This window comes from Geotrypetes seraphini, chromosome 12 (assembly GCF_902459505.1).
Source record: "Geotrypetes seraphini chromosome 12, aGeoSer1.1, whole genome shotgun sequence".
In the NCBI taxonomy this organism is placed as follows: Eukaryota; Metazoa; Chordata; class Amphibia; order Gymnophiona; family Dermophiidae; genus Geotrypetes; species Geotrypetes seraphini.
In genome coordinates, this window is record NC_047095.1 from 83,123,011 (window position 1) to 83,136,713 (window position 13,703).

The 13,703-nt window shown below is 46.9% G+C and overlaps 1 protein-coding gene across 1 annotated transcript in view; it reads left to right on the forward strand.

Moving 5' to 3' along the window:
• The window catches only part of LAMC2 (laminin subunit gamma 2), a 98,097-nt gene extending 91,193 nt beyond the window's left edge, over window positions 1-6,904 (forward strand). Inside the window, exon 23 of the mRNA XM_033917177.1 lies at window positions 5,359-6,904. Coding sequence (XP_033773068.1) covers window positions 5,359-5,612 — 254 coding nt within the window. The 3' untranslated portion in view covers window positions 5,613-6,904. The remainder of the gene's footprint in view (window positions 1-5,358) is intronic.
• The last annotated feature ends 6,799 nt before the right edge of the window (window positions 6,905-13,703 follow it).

The following is a 13,703-nucleotide window of genomic DNA, read 5'->3' on the forward strand; positions in this document are numbered from 1 at the left end:
GAGATTGTGGGAGGGTTAAATACTCAAAACTTAGAAGAATAACAATTTACTTAAAGTTTTTGCTACGCCAGCTTTCTGGTATCTTTACATACAGTGGCATACGTAGCATATGTAACACCCGGGGCCCATCATTTTTTGGCACCCCCCATCTGTAAGAAAAACATGATTTTTAGTAACAAACCACACGTCACACATAAGTACCTAGGAAAAGGCAGCATCTTGCATATTGCAGTGAGCAGTACATCAATACACCCATTGTAAAACTAAACAAGCCAGACCAGCACAGATCAATCCTACACCGTCAATCCTAACAGAAAACCATGTCTTTCGAACACACAGAACACAGAAAACACCTTCGCCTAGTATGGAATATGTCATCACAAACTAACCCCTCACCCTTTTACAAAACTGTAGTGTGGATTTTAGCCACGGTGGTAACAGCTCTGACACTCATAGAATTCTGAGCATCAGAGCTGCTACCACCACGGCTGGCGCTAAAAAACGCTCCACAGTTTTGTAAAAGGGGGGATAAAATAGAAATACACAGTTTCAACGCTCTAGCTCAGAGGTGCTCAAACATTTTGAGCTTGTGAGCTACTTTAAAATGACCAAGTCAAAATGATCTACCAACAATAAAATTAAAAAACACAAAGCACACTATACGCTGAGAAAATGTTAATTATCATTCCTATTCTGGGTTTTTTTCAAAGAGGTCAAGGCAGATGACTCTATGCATTGTCACCTCAGTAACAACCATACAAAAATAGACAAATATACCCTCCATCCTTTTTATTAAACCACAATAGCAGTTTTTAGCGCAGGGAGCTGCGCTGAATGCCCAGCGCTGCTCTTGACGCTCATAGGCTCCCTGCGCTAAAAACCACTATTGCAGTTTAGTAAAAGGGGACCATATTGTAAAATATAGACAGCAGATATAAATTCAGAACTGTGCATAGTAAGTGAAGGGAAGTTTTCATCTCTGGGAATTTACCCAGTTAACTATTAAGTTATTTGGGCAAATTCCTTTGAAAACTGTGGTAATACTGCCTCCACTTTGCTAAATTTAAAATAAAATCATTTTTCCTACCTTTGGTGATTTCACGAGTCTCTGGTTGCACTTTCTTCTTCTGACTGTGCATCCAATCTTTCTTCCCTTCTTTTAGCCTGTATGCTTCCTCTCCTCCACACCTCATTCCCTCCCCCAACTTTTTCTTCCTCTCTTCATGCCCCCTTTCTTTTTTTCTGTTTCTCTTCTTTCCTTCTGTCTCCCTGCCTGCCCCCTTTCTTTCTTTCTCCCTGCCGTTCCCCAAGCCACTGCCACTACCGCTGCCATCGGGGAACAGGACCTACCAATGGATAACAGGCCCCAAAGCTGACGCCGACGCATGCTCTCCCTGCTTCGGGCCGACCAGCATTCCTCTCCCCGACGTCAATTCTGCCGTCGGAGAGGAAGTTCCGCCCAGCCAAGCAGCGATTGGCTGGCCCGAACTTCCTCTCCGACTGCAGAATTGACGTCGGGGAGAGGAAGACTGATCGGCCCGATAGCTCACCAAGGCAAAGTGAGTCCTGGGTGATCGACTCACTTTGCTTTGGCGAGCTACTGGCTCCCCTGCCTTAGAACACTGCCTAAGACCCTGGGGGAGCCCGGGCCCCCTGTCAGCTCCGGGCCCCTGAATGCAGGACTGGTAGTACTGCCCTGATGACGGCCCTGCGTGTTACAACATATACAGTACATCCATTTTGGCAACAAAACCAACTTCAATAAATGCACCCTCCCCCACAGCAAAAGTGGCAAAGGGTGTCAACATTCACATAAAACCTTTGTATCTTTCAATAAGTTGTGGACGTTAACATGCGTGCAGAGTGGTTAGGCATACACAATTTGTATGTCAAGGTGTTCCCAGCCCAACAGAGAGGGAAAACCTGGCCAGGTGGCAAGCAAGATCTCAGAAAGACTCGAGGCTTCCAACTTATCAGCATTTATCCACAGCCCCAATACCTGTCCAAACAGTGACAGAATGTTAAAAAAAAAACCCCAGGACAGTCACAAAGGATAAGAAGTGAAGAAAAGTCTGAAATCAGTTGGGGTTTGGTTAAGAGGAAGTGGGCTGGGCAGACTACCCTGGGCATTATATTGACTGTCATATCCTCTGTCCTTCTGTTTCCAAGTTAATACAATCTTCATATCTTGTTTGCAAAAAAATATCTATTTTCATGTATAACCTAAAACAGAATGAAATGGCCCTCTGTGTTCTGGAAAGAAAGGAACTTAATGATGTTTTGATTTTATAGGAAAAGTGTATAAATTGTTAAGTTCTTTGAGGTTAAGTAACATGGATGGAATCTTGACACTTTTTTGGGAACTCAGGTACTTGTGACATGGCCACTGTTGGAAATAGGACAGTGTGCTAGAATGAACCCTTGCTCTGACCCAGTCCAGCAACTCTTACGTTCTTTTGTCATGGCTGAGCTTGGTTTTACTTTCAATCCCTCCCTGGTGCAGTACCATTGAGATGCAGAATTGCAGATTGCTGCAGGGTCTTAGCCCACCCTGCTGAGTCACTTCAGAGGAAGTTGCAGCTTCCTGTTCCTTCAGTTTGCTGTCCTCTGTTGTTGCACCAGCCCTGCTGGTGTCTCTTTGAAGGAGAAACTTTAGGAGTCATTAGGGCAGTGGTATTCACGCCCCGTCCTCCAGGGCTACCAATGGGGCAGGGTTTTGGGATACCCCTAATAAATATGTGTGAGAGATTTGCATGCATACCAGATGCATTGCCAGCCCTCTGATTTGAAGGGGGGGGGGGCAGAAGTGGACTGGGGGACAAGGCATTCTGTCCTTCCCTGCCCCTTCCTACTTCCCACACCATAAACAATATATTTCCTGGCGGAGATGCCGAAGCAGTATACCCAAACAGGAGATTCTACCTCGTCACGGTAGAACAAAGGAAAACAAAAGAGGCAACTTGTGCTTAATATCTTTATTCACAATCAAGATCTGACATGTGTTGTGGCTGCGAGGCCTGCCTCAGGGGTCTATAAAATGAAATAAAACATAAAAACCATGCACATAAATACAGTAATATAACCACAAACATTAAAATAATATAGCATAATTATATAAAACTAGCTTTATAGCCCGTTACATTAACGGGTGCTAGAATATATGTGTGTGTCTGTCTTTATTTCTTTCTCTCTCTGTCTCCTTAGCTGCTTTTTCCTGTCCATTCTCCCTTCTTTTTACCTCCCCTGTGTCCACCACCACCCCTTCACTGCTCCCCTTATCCAGCAGCAGCCCTTCTCCCTTTGTTTTACCTCCCCCCTGTCCATCAGCACCTCTTCCTGCTCCCCCTGTCCAGCAGTAGGCCTCCCTTCATTTCCCCCCCCCGTGTCCATCATCACCTCTTCCTGTTCCCCCTGTCCAGCAATAAGCCTCCCTTCCTTTTTTCCCCCTGTCCATCATCACCTCTTCCTGCTCGCATTTCCCTCCCCCTCCAGGTCCCTGTGCAGCAGTAGCAGCATTTTCCCCCACCCCCCTTCCCTACTCTTAACCACAAAGTGGCCTGCTCCTTTTGGCCCCTCCGCCTTCCATTCCCGCGGTCTAGCCTGCTCCAAGGGCCCCCCCTTCCCTTATTGTGTTCCCCGCAGGCAGGCCCAGCTTCTCCCTGCACGTTACCTTTTTTTCATTCTGTTGCCCTCCCTTGTGTGGCTGCCTGCCTGGTCCCATTGAGCGCCTCGCGGCTGAAGTCTTTTTTGTTGGCGCTTCCCTGCCCTGTGTTTGTTTTGGTGTTTGTCTCTTTGGCTGATGTATGTGGATTTTTTTTTATCTGTGTCTCTCCTTTTATTTTTTTCTTTCTTTCAATCTTTCTCTATTGCTCCTTGTCTTTAAGGGTTTTTTTTTCCTGTGTGTGTCTCTCTCTGTTTGTATATGGAGGTGTCATGTCACCTATTTTTTTTTTTTTTTTGTAATAACTGAAGTTTCACAGAGTAAGTGTTTTGTTTTTTTAATGTATATTACCAGCATTCCCTCCCTCTCCATTTCCCTTCCCCCACACTACTTTCCTATGCAGCAGCAGCATTTCCCCTACCCCCCTTTCCCTTCCCGCGGTCTGGTTGGCTCCCTTAGTCCCTTTCCGCCCCCCCCTTCCCTTCCCGCAGTCCCGACAAACCTGCTACACCAGCAGCGTCTGCAGCACTGTACACACGCTGCTTTGGGGCCTTCTACTACCCTGATTTGCTCTGCTTCTGTGCCAGAGTAAATCAGGGCAGTAGAAGGCCCCGAAGCAGCGTGTGTACAGTGCTGCTGGAGTCGGGACCACGGGAAGGTTTCTAGAGAGTAGCTGAACAGGTCACCGGCAGTCAATGAAGGGCTGCTGTCCTCGGCGGCAGGAGTTTGAATTTACAGTTTGTGGTCGGGCGGCCGTCCTCACGCTCCATCCACTGCGCGCGTGGGCTGCCTCTGCCCTCGGGTGCGCTCGGCGGCGATGCTTGTGGTAGCCGTTGTGAAGGGGTGGCATGGTGCTGTCTGTATTGTGAGGTGGAGAGCAGGGAAGGGCGCGCATGCGCACTTGTCTTGCCACATCCCGACAGAAAAGGGATCAGGGAACACGCAAGGCAAGTGCGCATGCGTGGCTAGCATTTTATTATTTAAGATAATCTAATACATTTCCTGGCGGGGATGCTGAAGCACGACCAGCCAAACTTCGTCCTTGTGCTGCTGTAGTACAGAAGACGTTGGCAGCATGCTACCAGCCGCCAACACTGGGACTCCCTGATCATGCTTAGTTCTTGTGTGAACTGGGAATATGCAAGGAGTTCTGGCATTGGCAGCTGGCAGCACACCACCGATGATTTCTGTACTGCAGCAGAGTGAGGAGGAGGGGAGCAACTCGGCCACAAATTTCTTTAGCTGGCGGGGCTTTGGCATCTCTGCCAGCTAGGCCACTGATGCATACAAACTCCATTGTATACAAATCTCTCTTTATTAATTCAAGTGTGGTATAGCTGACATAACACTTACAATTTTGTTAACAGCATAACAATAGTAAATTGATCAAATATAAACAGAAATACAGTCAATGAAGGTGAACCCTGGTAATAGGACTTACAGTACATGATACAGTATCAGAAATATAAATATTCAAGAGCACTGTAAAACAATTATATAACAGAAATATGATGAATGTCAACAGAACACGAAAGGCAGCTTGGAAAACATTCAAAAGACATTTAAAAAAATCATTAGGGATATTCTGCAAACCTGTCTCATTGGTGGCCCTTGAGTACTGGGCATGAAAGTATCCCTGTGCAGTAGAACGCAAAACAAATTCATCTTTTTTTCTCTCTCTTATTTCCATGGAACAGAGCAGCCTTGGTCAATGGATGAGAAAGATGTTAACATGCTCGAGTCCAGCCTGAATGCAGCGCGGAATACAATTGCCAGTCAGCTGAGACCCAGCATGAAGACGCTGGAGGAGATGGCTGAGAGGCAGAGGCACAAAATTCTCTCCATGGAAGAGAACATTGATCAGATCCTGCTGGACATAGAGAACCTGGAGGAAATCCGCAGAGCGCTGCCGCCTAACTGTTACAATCTGCAGCCAATTGAACGCCCCTGATCCTGAGAGGCAGAGAGACACACAGGATCTACAGCCCCTAGGAGAATACTGGTAGAGACAGGGAACACCAATCTGTGGCACTCCTTCCTCTGTGGTTGGGTTGTAGGGAGATGGTTTTACAATAATTCTCCTCGACACCTGATCCTGCCTGGACATTTGAGACTTCCGGGCCAGAGTGTCATTTTGCTCTCTGAACTGACTTGTATATGGCACACTGTACTCCAGCCTTACAGCATCTCCTGGGATGCAGGAAAAGAAGGGTCCAGACGATACACCATGCAGCGCCCTCATAAGCCAAATGAAGGCTATGCCGATAATTCAGAACAAAGTGTTTTGTATGCTTTTCTCTTTAGCTGTAAATCTCAAAAAGAAACAAGAGCAATGTGAGTGGATTGAGGAAGTGGGTGGGGACATATTAACTCAGTCTTCTTCCTTCTCTCCTGCCAATCCCCAAGTCTTCTGCTAAGATGCTTCGGCACACTGGCAGCTGTTCTCCTTCTCCCCCCTTCCCTCCATTCAGGATGAGGTCCTATTAGGGCACATATCAGCAGACAACGCTGGGTAGCTGTTTGCTGAGGAAAGAACACTTCCTGAGCTTCATAGACCATTTCCTCTCATATAGTAACAGCAAAAAAAAAAAAAATAAAAATGATTTTACCCTGGACAGAGCAATATGGCACCTAGAACCTATAGAAGACTGCTTCAGATAAGCTAGTGACAATCTTCTCTGTTTTCAGTGAGGGTAAAAGCAGAACTCGGAAAAACTGAAGTGAAATCTTGAAACATCTCTTAGCCTGCTTCTCTCTGGACATGTAATAAGCAGGAGAGAAAAAAATATTACAACATGCACCCCCCCCCCCCCCCGAACCCTCTCCACACACGCTTTGTCCTGGGTCCATAATCCCATTGTTTTTATTCCTGTATTATCTGCTGACTTTGATATTTGTTTTTTATTAATATATATTTTTCTAGTAATTCAATGCAAGGCACATTCACAACCAGAGAGCTTCAGTTCTCAGTCATACACACGCAGCATTTGGTTCTCATATCTGTAGTGTGATTCCTTGCACTATAATAATGTTGTAAGTTGAATTTGTTTCTACTCTGTTGCAGGAATTAGATGTTTGCCACTGAGGTTTAAAAAAAAAAAATTATAATTATGAAGTAGAAATGGATGAAGCACTGATTTCCTGTCAGAGCTCCTGCCTCCTCCTGACCACAATGCTATCTTTCTGTCTGTTAAAGCTTTGAATTTATTTATAAACTGAACTCATCTGAGTTATTCCACCACAGACTAGTGTAAATCATATCAAGTACAACTGGTGTAAATGTCTTTGGGGCTGATGCAGAAATCCTAGCTGCGCAGTTGTGGGTTGTGCGCACGCATTAATGGCCAATCAAGTCGGAGAGGAACTGGATGTGGGTGTTAACTCATGCAGAAGGCAAGACGCGTTAAAAGGTATGGTAATGAAGCCATTCAGCATTCCTGGCAACGCACAGAAGGAAACGGTGGGTTTTGCTGTGTGGACAATGCGAGAAATGATTTTGCCAGGTCTGGGACAGCTTTGAAGGGCTAGCGGAGATTTAATGCCAGTTTTGTCTTCTGCAGCTAAAAGTACCTGCAAGTTTGAAGACTGACAGGAGGTAACAGAACTTGTGCGCACATTGATACAAAAACAAAAGCGTCAGCACACGTTGGTGTCTGTTCTTCTACACATAAATATCGGCCTTGCGAAAATGTTCTGTGCAGGAAATGTTCACAATGCTGATATGTATATACAGAAGAATAGGTGCTGATGTGTGATGATAATTTTGTTTTTGTTCCAACATGCACGCACAAAGCCACAAGACCTTTGGGTGCTTGGGTCTGGCTTGGGTCCTGATTTGCATGCAAATTTTGGGCACAAAAATTTGTTTACACAGAGCTTGCTATATGCCACAGTATTACATTCACAGCAGAAGCAGACAACTGTGCACAGCGCTACCCAGGGCTTCCTGCGTTGGCTTCTTTATCCGTTTGTCTTGAGACGGACCAGTGGTAGGAAATAAGCTCTGGCACTTGCTCCCAGAGGATGTGGTAACAACAGTTGACATAGCTGGGCTTTAAAAATGTTTGGACAAGTTTCTGAAGGAAAAGTCCTTAGTCTGCTATTGAAACAGATATGGGGAAAGCTGCTGCTTGCCCTGGGTCAGGAGCGTGGAATGATGCAACTATTTGGGTCTCTGCCAGGTACTTGTGACCTTCGATGGCCACTGTGGAGACAGGATACTCGGCTAGATGGACCATTGGTCTGACCCAGTATAGCTATCCTTATCCCAGGACAAGCAGGCAGCATATTCTTGACTGATGGGTGAAGGCACCGACGGAGCCCCGGTACGGACAATTTTAGAGTGATTGCACTCTAAGAACTTGGAAAGTTCTAGAAGACCGCACCGCGAACGCGCGAGTGCCTTCCCGCCCGACAGAGGCGCGCGGTCCCCAGTTTCTTAGTTTCCGCGGAGCTAAGAAGACGCGTTTCCTCAACGGCCGTTGAAGAAATTTTTTCGATCTTCCCGCTCGCGTAAACCTTTGTTGAAATAAAGGTTTCTTTATTCTTTTTGTTTTTCTTTAAAAAAAAAAAAAAAACTAACTAACTTTAGTTGTTTTCTTTTCATTTTTCGTTTCGCCCCGGCGGGGCCTGTTGCCACAATCGAAGCCTCGGCCTTCGATTTGGCAGAGGCTGTCTTTACTTTCATGCCCCCTCAGCCCGGGTTTAAAAAGTGCCAGCGGTGCGCTAGGCCAATCTCACTGACAGACCCGCATAACTGGTGTCTGCAGTGTCTTGGTCCCGACCATCAAGCGTCCACTTGCACCCGCTGTGCAACTTTGAAAAAGAGAACACTTAAAAACCGCCAAATCCAACAGCGGTTACTCTTCGGTGCCGAGATGTCCGATTCCACCGTACCAGCACCGACATCGGTTCCATCTCAATCGGCACCGACTTCATCGACACCGCGCGATACCGCGCCGGCGTCGCATCCAGCAGGTAAGCCGGCTAAGAAGCCTTCCCCGCTGGAGCGTCCTCCGGTCTCCACTGCAGTGAGTCCAATCCTGCCGACCTCGAGGCGCCCACGGAAGCGCTCCGCTCCGATTGAAGTTAGCCCCTCGACATCGGGTTCTTCGTCGGAGTGTCGAGCAGCACCCAAGGTACCGCAGAAGAAAAAAGCGGTACCGGTGCCTTCGCTGGACGAGCGTATTGCCGCCGTTCTGCAGGTACAGCTGAGAGAGCAACTCCAACAGCTACTTCCTGCTCTTTTACCCCAGAACCTTCCAGTTCCGGTCCGGTCGGAGCCACCGGTACCGATGGTGGAACGCCCTCTTTTATCGGCATCCACTTTGTCGGTACCGGTTCTTACCACCTCATCGACTTCGATGCCGATTTTAGCTCCAGAACCTAAATCTCACCACCAGGCGGTACAAACCTCGGTACCAGCACAACAGGTTGCATCGCCTGGTACCGTATCCATGAGGTCGGGCAAGTCCACCCATAAAACCCGACACCTGGAACCCTCCACACCAGTCTCGACACCATGGCTCTCAGGTTAGGGATCCTGATTTATAGGGCGATTCTGAAGAGCCCTTTCTGTCCGAAGGTGAATGCTCTTCTGATGAGGAGGAACGCCTTGTTACAAATCCCTCTTCTCACCTGGATTCCACATCTTTTCCATCTTTCTTAATAGAAATGTGTGAATCTTTGTCTATTCCCTTGGAGGCTGAGTCAAAGAAATCTAAGGCATTTCTTGATGCATTGGACTTTGACCAGCCTCCAAGGGAATTTCTTAAACTTCCTCTCCATGATATTTTGAGAGAAACGTTTTATAAAAACCTAGAGACTCCCCTGACTGTCCCAGGAGCCCCTCGTAAACTGGACTCATTATACAGGGTAATTCCTATTCCTGGGTTTGATAAACCTCAGCTCCCGCATGAATCTCTTTTGGTGGAGTCCACCTTAAAGAAATCAGCGGGAGCTAATGTGTATGCCTCAGTCCCTCCTGGCAGAGAAGGAAAATCAATGGACAAATTTGGCAAGCGTTTATATCAAAACGCCATGCTAGCCAACAGATCAGGAAACTATGCTTTTCATTTCTCATTTTATTTAAAGCATTTAATCCAAACAATATCTGCTTTTGAGAAATATCTTCCTGATCGCAAAAAATCTAATTTTCATGCTTGTGCTTCCTCTCTTCTCCAGTTGAGGAAGTTTCTAGTAAGGTCAATTTATGATACCTTCGAATTGACTTCTAGGGCCACGGCTATGTCAGTGGCTATGCGCAGGTTGGCATGGCTCAGGGTCTCAGAATTAGAGGTAAACCACCAAGACCGTCTAGCAAATGCGCCTTGCTTAGGGGATGAGCTGTTTGGTGATTCCATGGATTCCACGACACAAAAACTATCGGCACATGAGACACGTTGGGATACTCTCCTAAAGAATAAAAAGAAGACTCCCCCTACTAGGTCTTTCCGACAACAATCGGCCTACCAACGCCGCTATGCTGCTCGCCCCTTACCTCAGGCTACTCAACAGCCTAGACGTCAGCGACAACAACAGCAACGTCAACCTCCGAGGCCGACGCAACAGCAACAGAAACCTCCTCCACCTCAAAAGTCTACCCAGCCCTTTTGACGTGTTTCTCCAGAGCATAGCCAATATTCCACCATCTGCCCATCTTCCTCAACCGATAGGAGGGCGCCTGACCTATTATCTCAGCCGTTGGGAGATCATTACATCCGATCAATGGGTCCTCAACATCATCCGCCATGGCTACTCTCTCAACTTCCAGACTTGTCCCAATCAAAGTCTGCCAAAAGAGTCTGCTTTGAACACTCCTCAAACCTCTCTCCTTATTCAAGAGGTTCAATCCCTCCTTCTTCTGAACGCCATAGAAGAAGTTCCTCTAGATCAGAAGGGACAGGGATTTTACTCTCGTTACTTCCTAGTTCCAAAGAAAACAGGAGATCTCAGGCCCATATTAGATCTTCGAGATCTCAACAAATGCTTGGTCAAGGAGAAATTCAAGATGCTTTCTTTAGCAACTCTTTATCCTCTTCTCAATCAGGGCGAATGGCTATGCTCCCTCGACCTCAAGGAGGCATACACTCATATTCCCATCCATCTAGCCTCCAGACAGTATCTCCGCTTCATGATCAACCACTGTCATTACCAATACAAAGTTCTCCCCTTCGGGCTTGCTTCATCTCCAAGAGTGTTCACCAAATGTCTGATTGTGGTAGCTGCTTTCCTTCGTTCACATCATCTTCAGGTTTTCCCTTACCTGGACGATTGGTTGATAAAGGCCAATTCTCCTCAAACAGTGCTACTGGCCACCAATCAAACCATCTTGTTCTTACAGTTTCTGGGGTTCGAGATCAATTTTCCCAAATCTCATCTCATCCCCACTCAGAGACTTCAATTCATTGGAGCGGTGCTGGACACAGTCCTCATGAGAGCATTCCTGCCGACCAACCGTCTCCACACTCTTCAAGTTCTTTGTCAGCAGGTTCTTCCTCAAAGTTCCATCTCTGCCAAACAAATGATGATACTATTGGGACACATGGCTTCAACGGTTCATGTCACCCCTCTGGCACGTCTTCACCTGCGCACACCTCAATGGACCCTAGCTACCTAGTGGTCCCAAGCGACGGATCCTTGCTCACGACACATATCTGTGACATCATCTCTTCGTCAATCTCTACAATGGTGGTTGATATCCTCAAATCTCTCCAGAGGTCTTCTATTCCATCTTCCTCCTCATCAACTGGTCATCACCACCGACGCTTCCCCTTATGCATGGGGAGCTCATTTGAACGAATTCCAAACTCAAGGAATTTGGACAACACAAGAAAAGAAGCATCACATCAATTTTCTGGAACTCAGAGCGATGTTTTATGCTCTCAAGGCCTTCCAACATCTTCTCTTTCCTCAAGCCCTCCTGTTGTGCACAGACAATCAAGTTGCCATGTACTACATCAACAAACAGGGCGGGACAGGCTCTCGTCTCTTATGCCAGGAAGCCCAAAAAATCTGGTCTTGGGCCACAGCACGCCACTTATTTCTAAAAGCGATCTACATTCAGGGAGAACAGAATTCTCTTGCGGACAAGCTGAGCAGAATTCTCCAACCTCACGAGTGGACACTCGATCCTTCAATTCTACAGTCCATCTTCACTCAGTGGGGCACTCCTCAGATAGACCTTTTTGCAGCTCCTCACAATCACCAGCTGCCCCTCTTCTGCTCAAGACTATACTCTCCCCACCGTCTGGCAGCGGATGCATTTCTCCTCGATTGGTCAAATCTGTTCCTATACGCTTTCCCTCCTCTGCCTCTCATGTTGAGAACATTGTTTAAACTCAAGAGGGAGGGAGCCACCATGATTCTGATTGCTCCACGGTGGCCCAGACAACATTGGTTCTCCCTTCTACTTCAACTCAGTTCCAGGGAACCTTTTCTTCTTCCTCTGTATCCTTCTCTGCTTACGCAACATCAGGAGACCCTTCTGCATCCCAACCTCCAATCTCTGCACCTGACAGCTTGGTTTCTCTCGGGATGACTTCACATGATTCTCTCCTATCTCAGCCTGTTCGTTCGATTCTGGATGCTTCCAGAAAGCCTGCCACTCTGCAATGTTACCATCAAAAGTGGACAAGGTTCTCTTCTTGGTGTCTTCATCATCATCATGATCCCACATCCCTTGCGGTAGAGACTTTGTTGGATTACCTACTTTTTCTGTCTGACTCTGGCCTTAAATCTATGTCCATCAGAGTCCATCTCAGCGCTATTGCGGCTTTTCATGAGCCAGTCCATGGGAGACTCCTTTCAGCTCATCCCCTGGTGTCCAGGTTTATGCGAGGTCTTTTCAATGTGAAACCACCTCTTAAAGCACCTCCTGTTATCTGGGATCTCAATGTGGTTCTATCCGCTTTGATGAAGCCTCCATTTGAACCTTTGGCTACTACCACTTTCAAGTTTCTCACTTGGAAGGTACTTTTCCTTATAGCTCTCACCTCTGCCAGGAGGGTCAGTGAGCTCCATGCACTAGTTTCTGACCCACCTTTCACAGTCTTTCATCATGATAAGGTGGTTCTACGTACACATCCAAAGTTTCTCCCTAAGGTTGTTTCTGAGTTCCATATCAACCAATCGATTGTATTGCCTGTTTTCTTTCCGAAACCTCATTCTCATTCTGGAGAACAGGCTCTTCATACTTTGGACTGTAAACGGGCCTTAGCTTACTATTTAGACCGTACTAAGCCCCACAGATCTTCACCCCAACTTTTTTTGTCCTTTGACCCTAATAAATTGGGACGTCCTGTTTCTAAACGTACGCTATCTAATTGGCTTGCAGCGTGCATTTCATTCTGTTATGCTCAGGCCGGACTGACACTGGAAGGTTCTGTCACGGCCCATAGAGTCCGAGCTATGGCAGCATCTGTAGCTTTCCTCCGTTCCACTCCCATTGAGGAAATCTGCAAGGCTGCCACTTGGTCCTCAGTTCATACTTTTACATCTCATTATTGTCTGGATGCTTTCTCCAGACGGGATGGTCACTTCGGCCAATCTGTTTTGCAAAATTTGTTTTCCTAATGGCCAACCTTCCCACCATCCCTCTTTTTGTTAGCTTGGAGGTCACCCGTCAGTCAAGAATATGCTGCCTGCTTGTCCTGGGATAAAGCACAGTTACTTACCGTAACAGGTGTTATCCAGGGACAGCAGGCAGCTATTCTCACATATGGGTGTTGTCATCGACGGAGCCCAGATGCGGACGCCTCACAAGCAGAAGTTTCGAGTTGCTCGCACCGCGCATGTGCGAGTGCCTTCCCACCCAGCGCAGGGTGCGTCTCCTCAGTTCAGATAGCTAGCAGAGAAGCCAACCAGGGGAGGTGGGTGGGTTGTGAGAATAGCTGCCTGCTGTCCCTGGATAACAACTGTTACAGTAAGTAACATTGCTTTATCCCAGGACAAGCAAGCAGGTATTCTCACTAGTGGGTGACCTCCAAGCTAATCACAATGGGATGGAGGGAGAGTTGGCAACTTAGGAGAATAAATTTTGTAA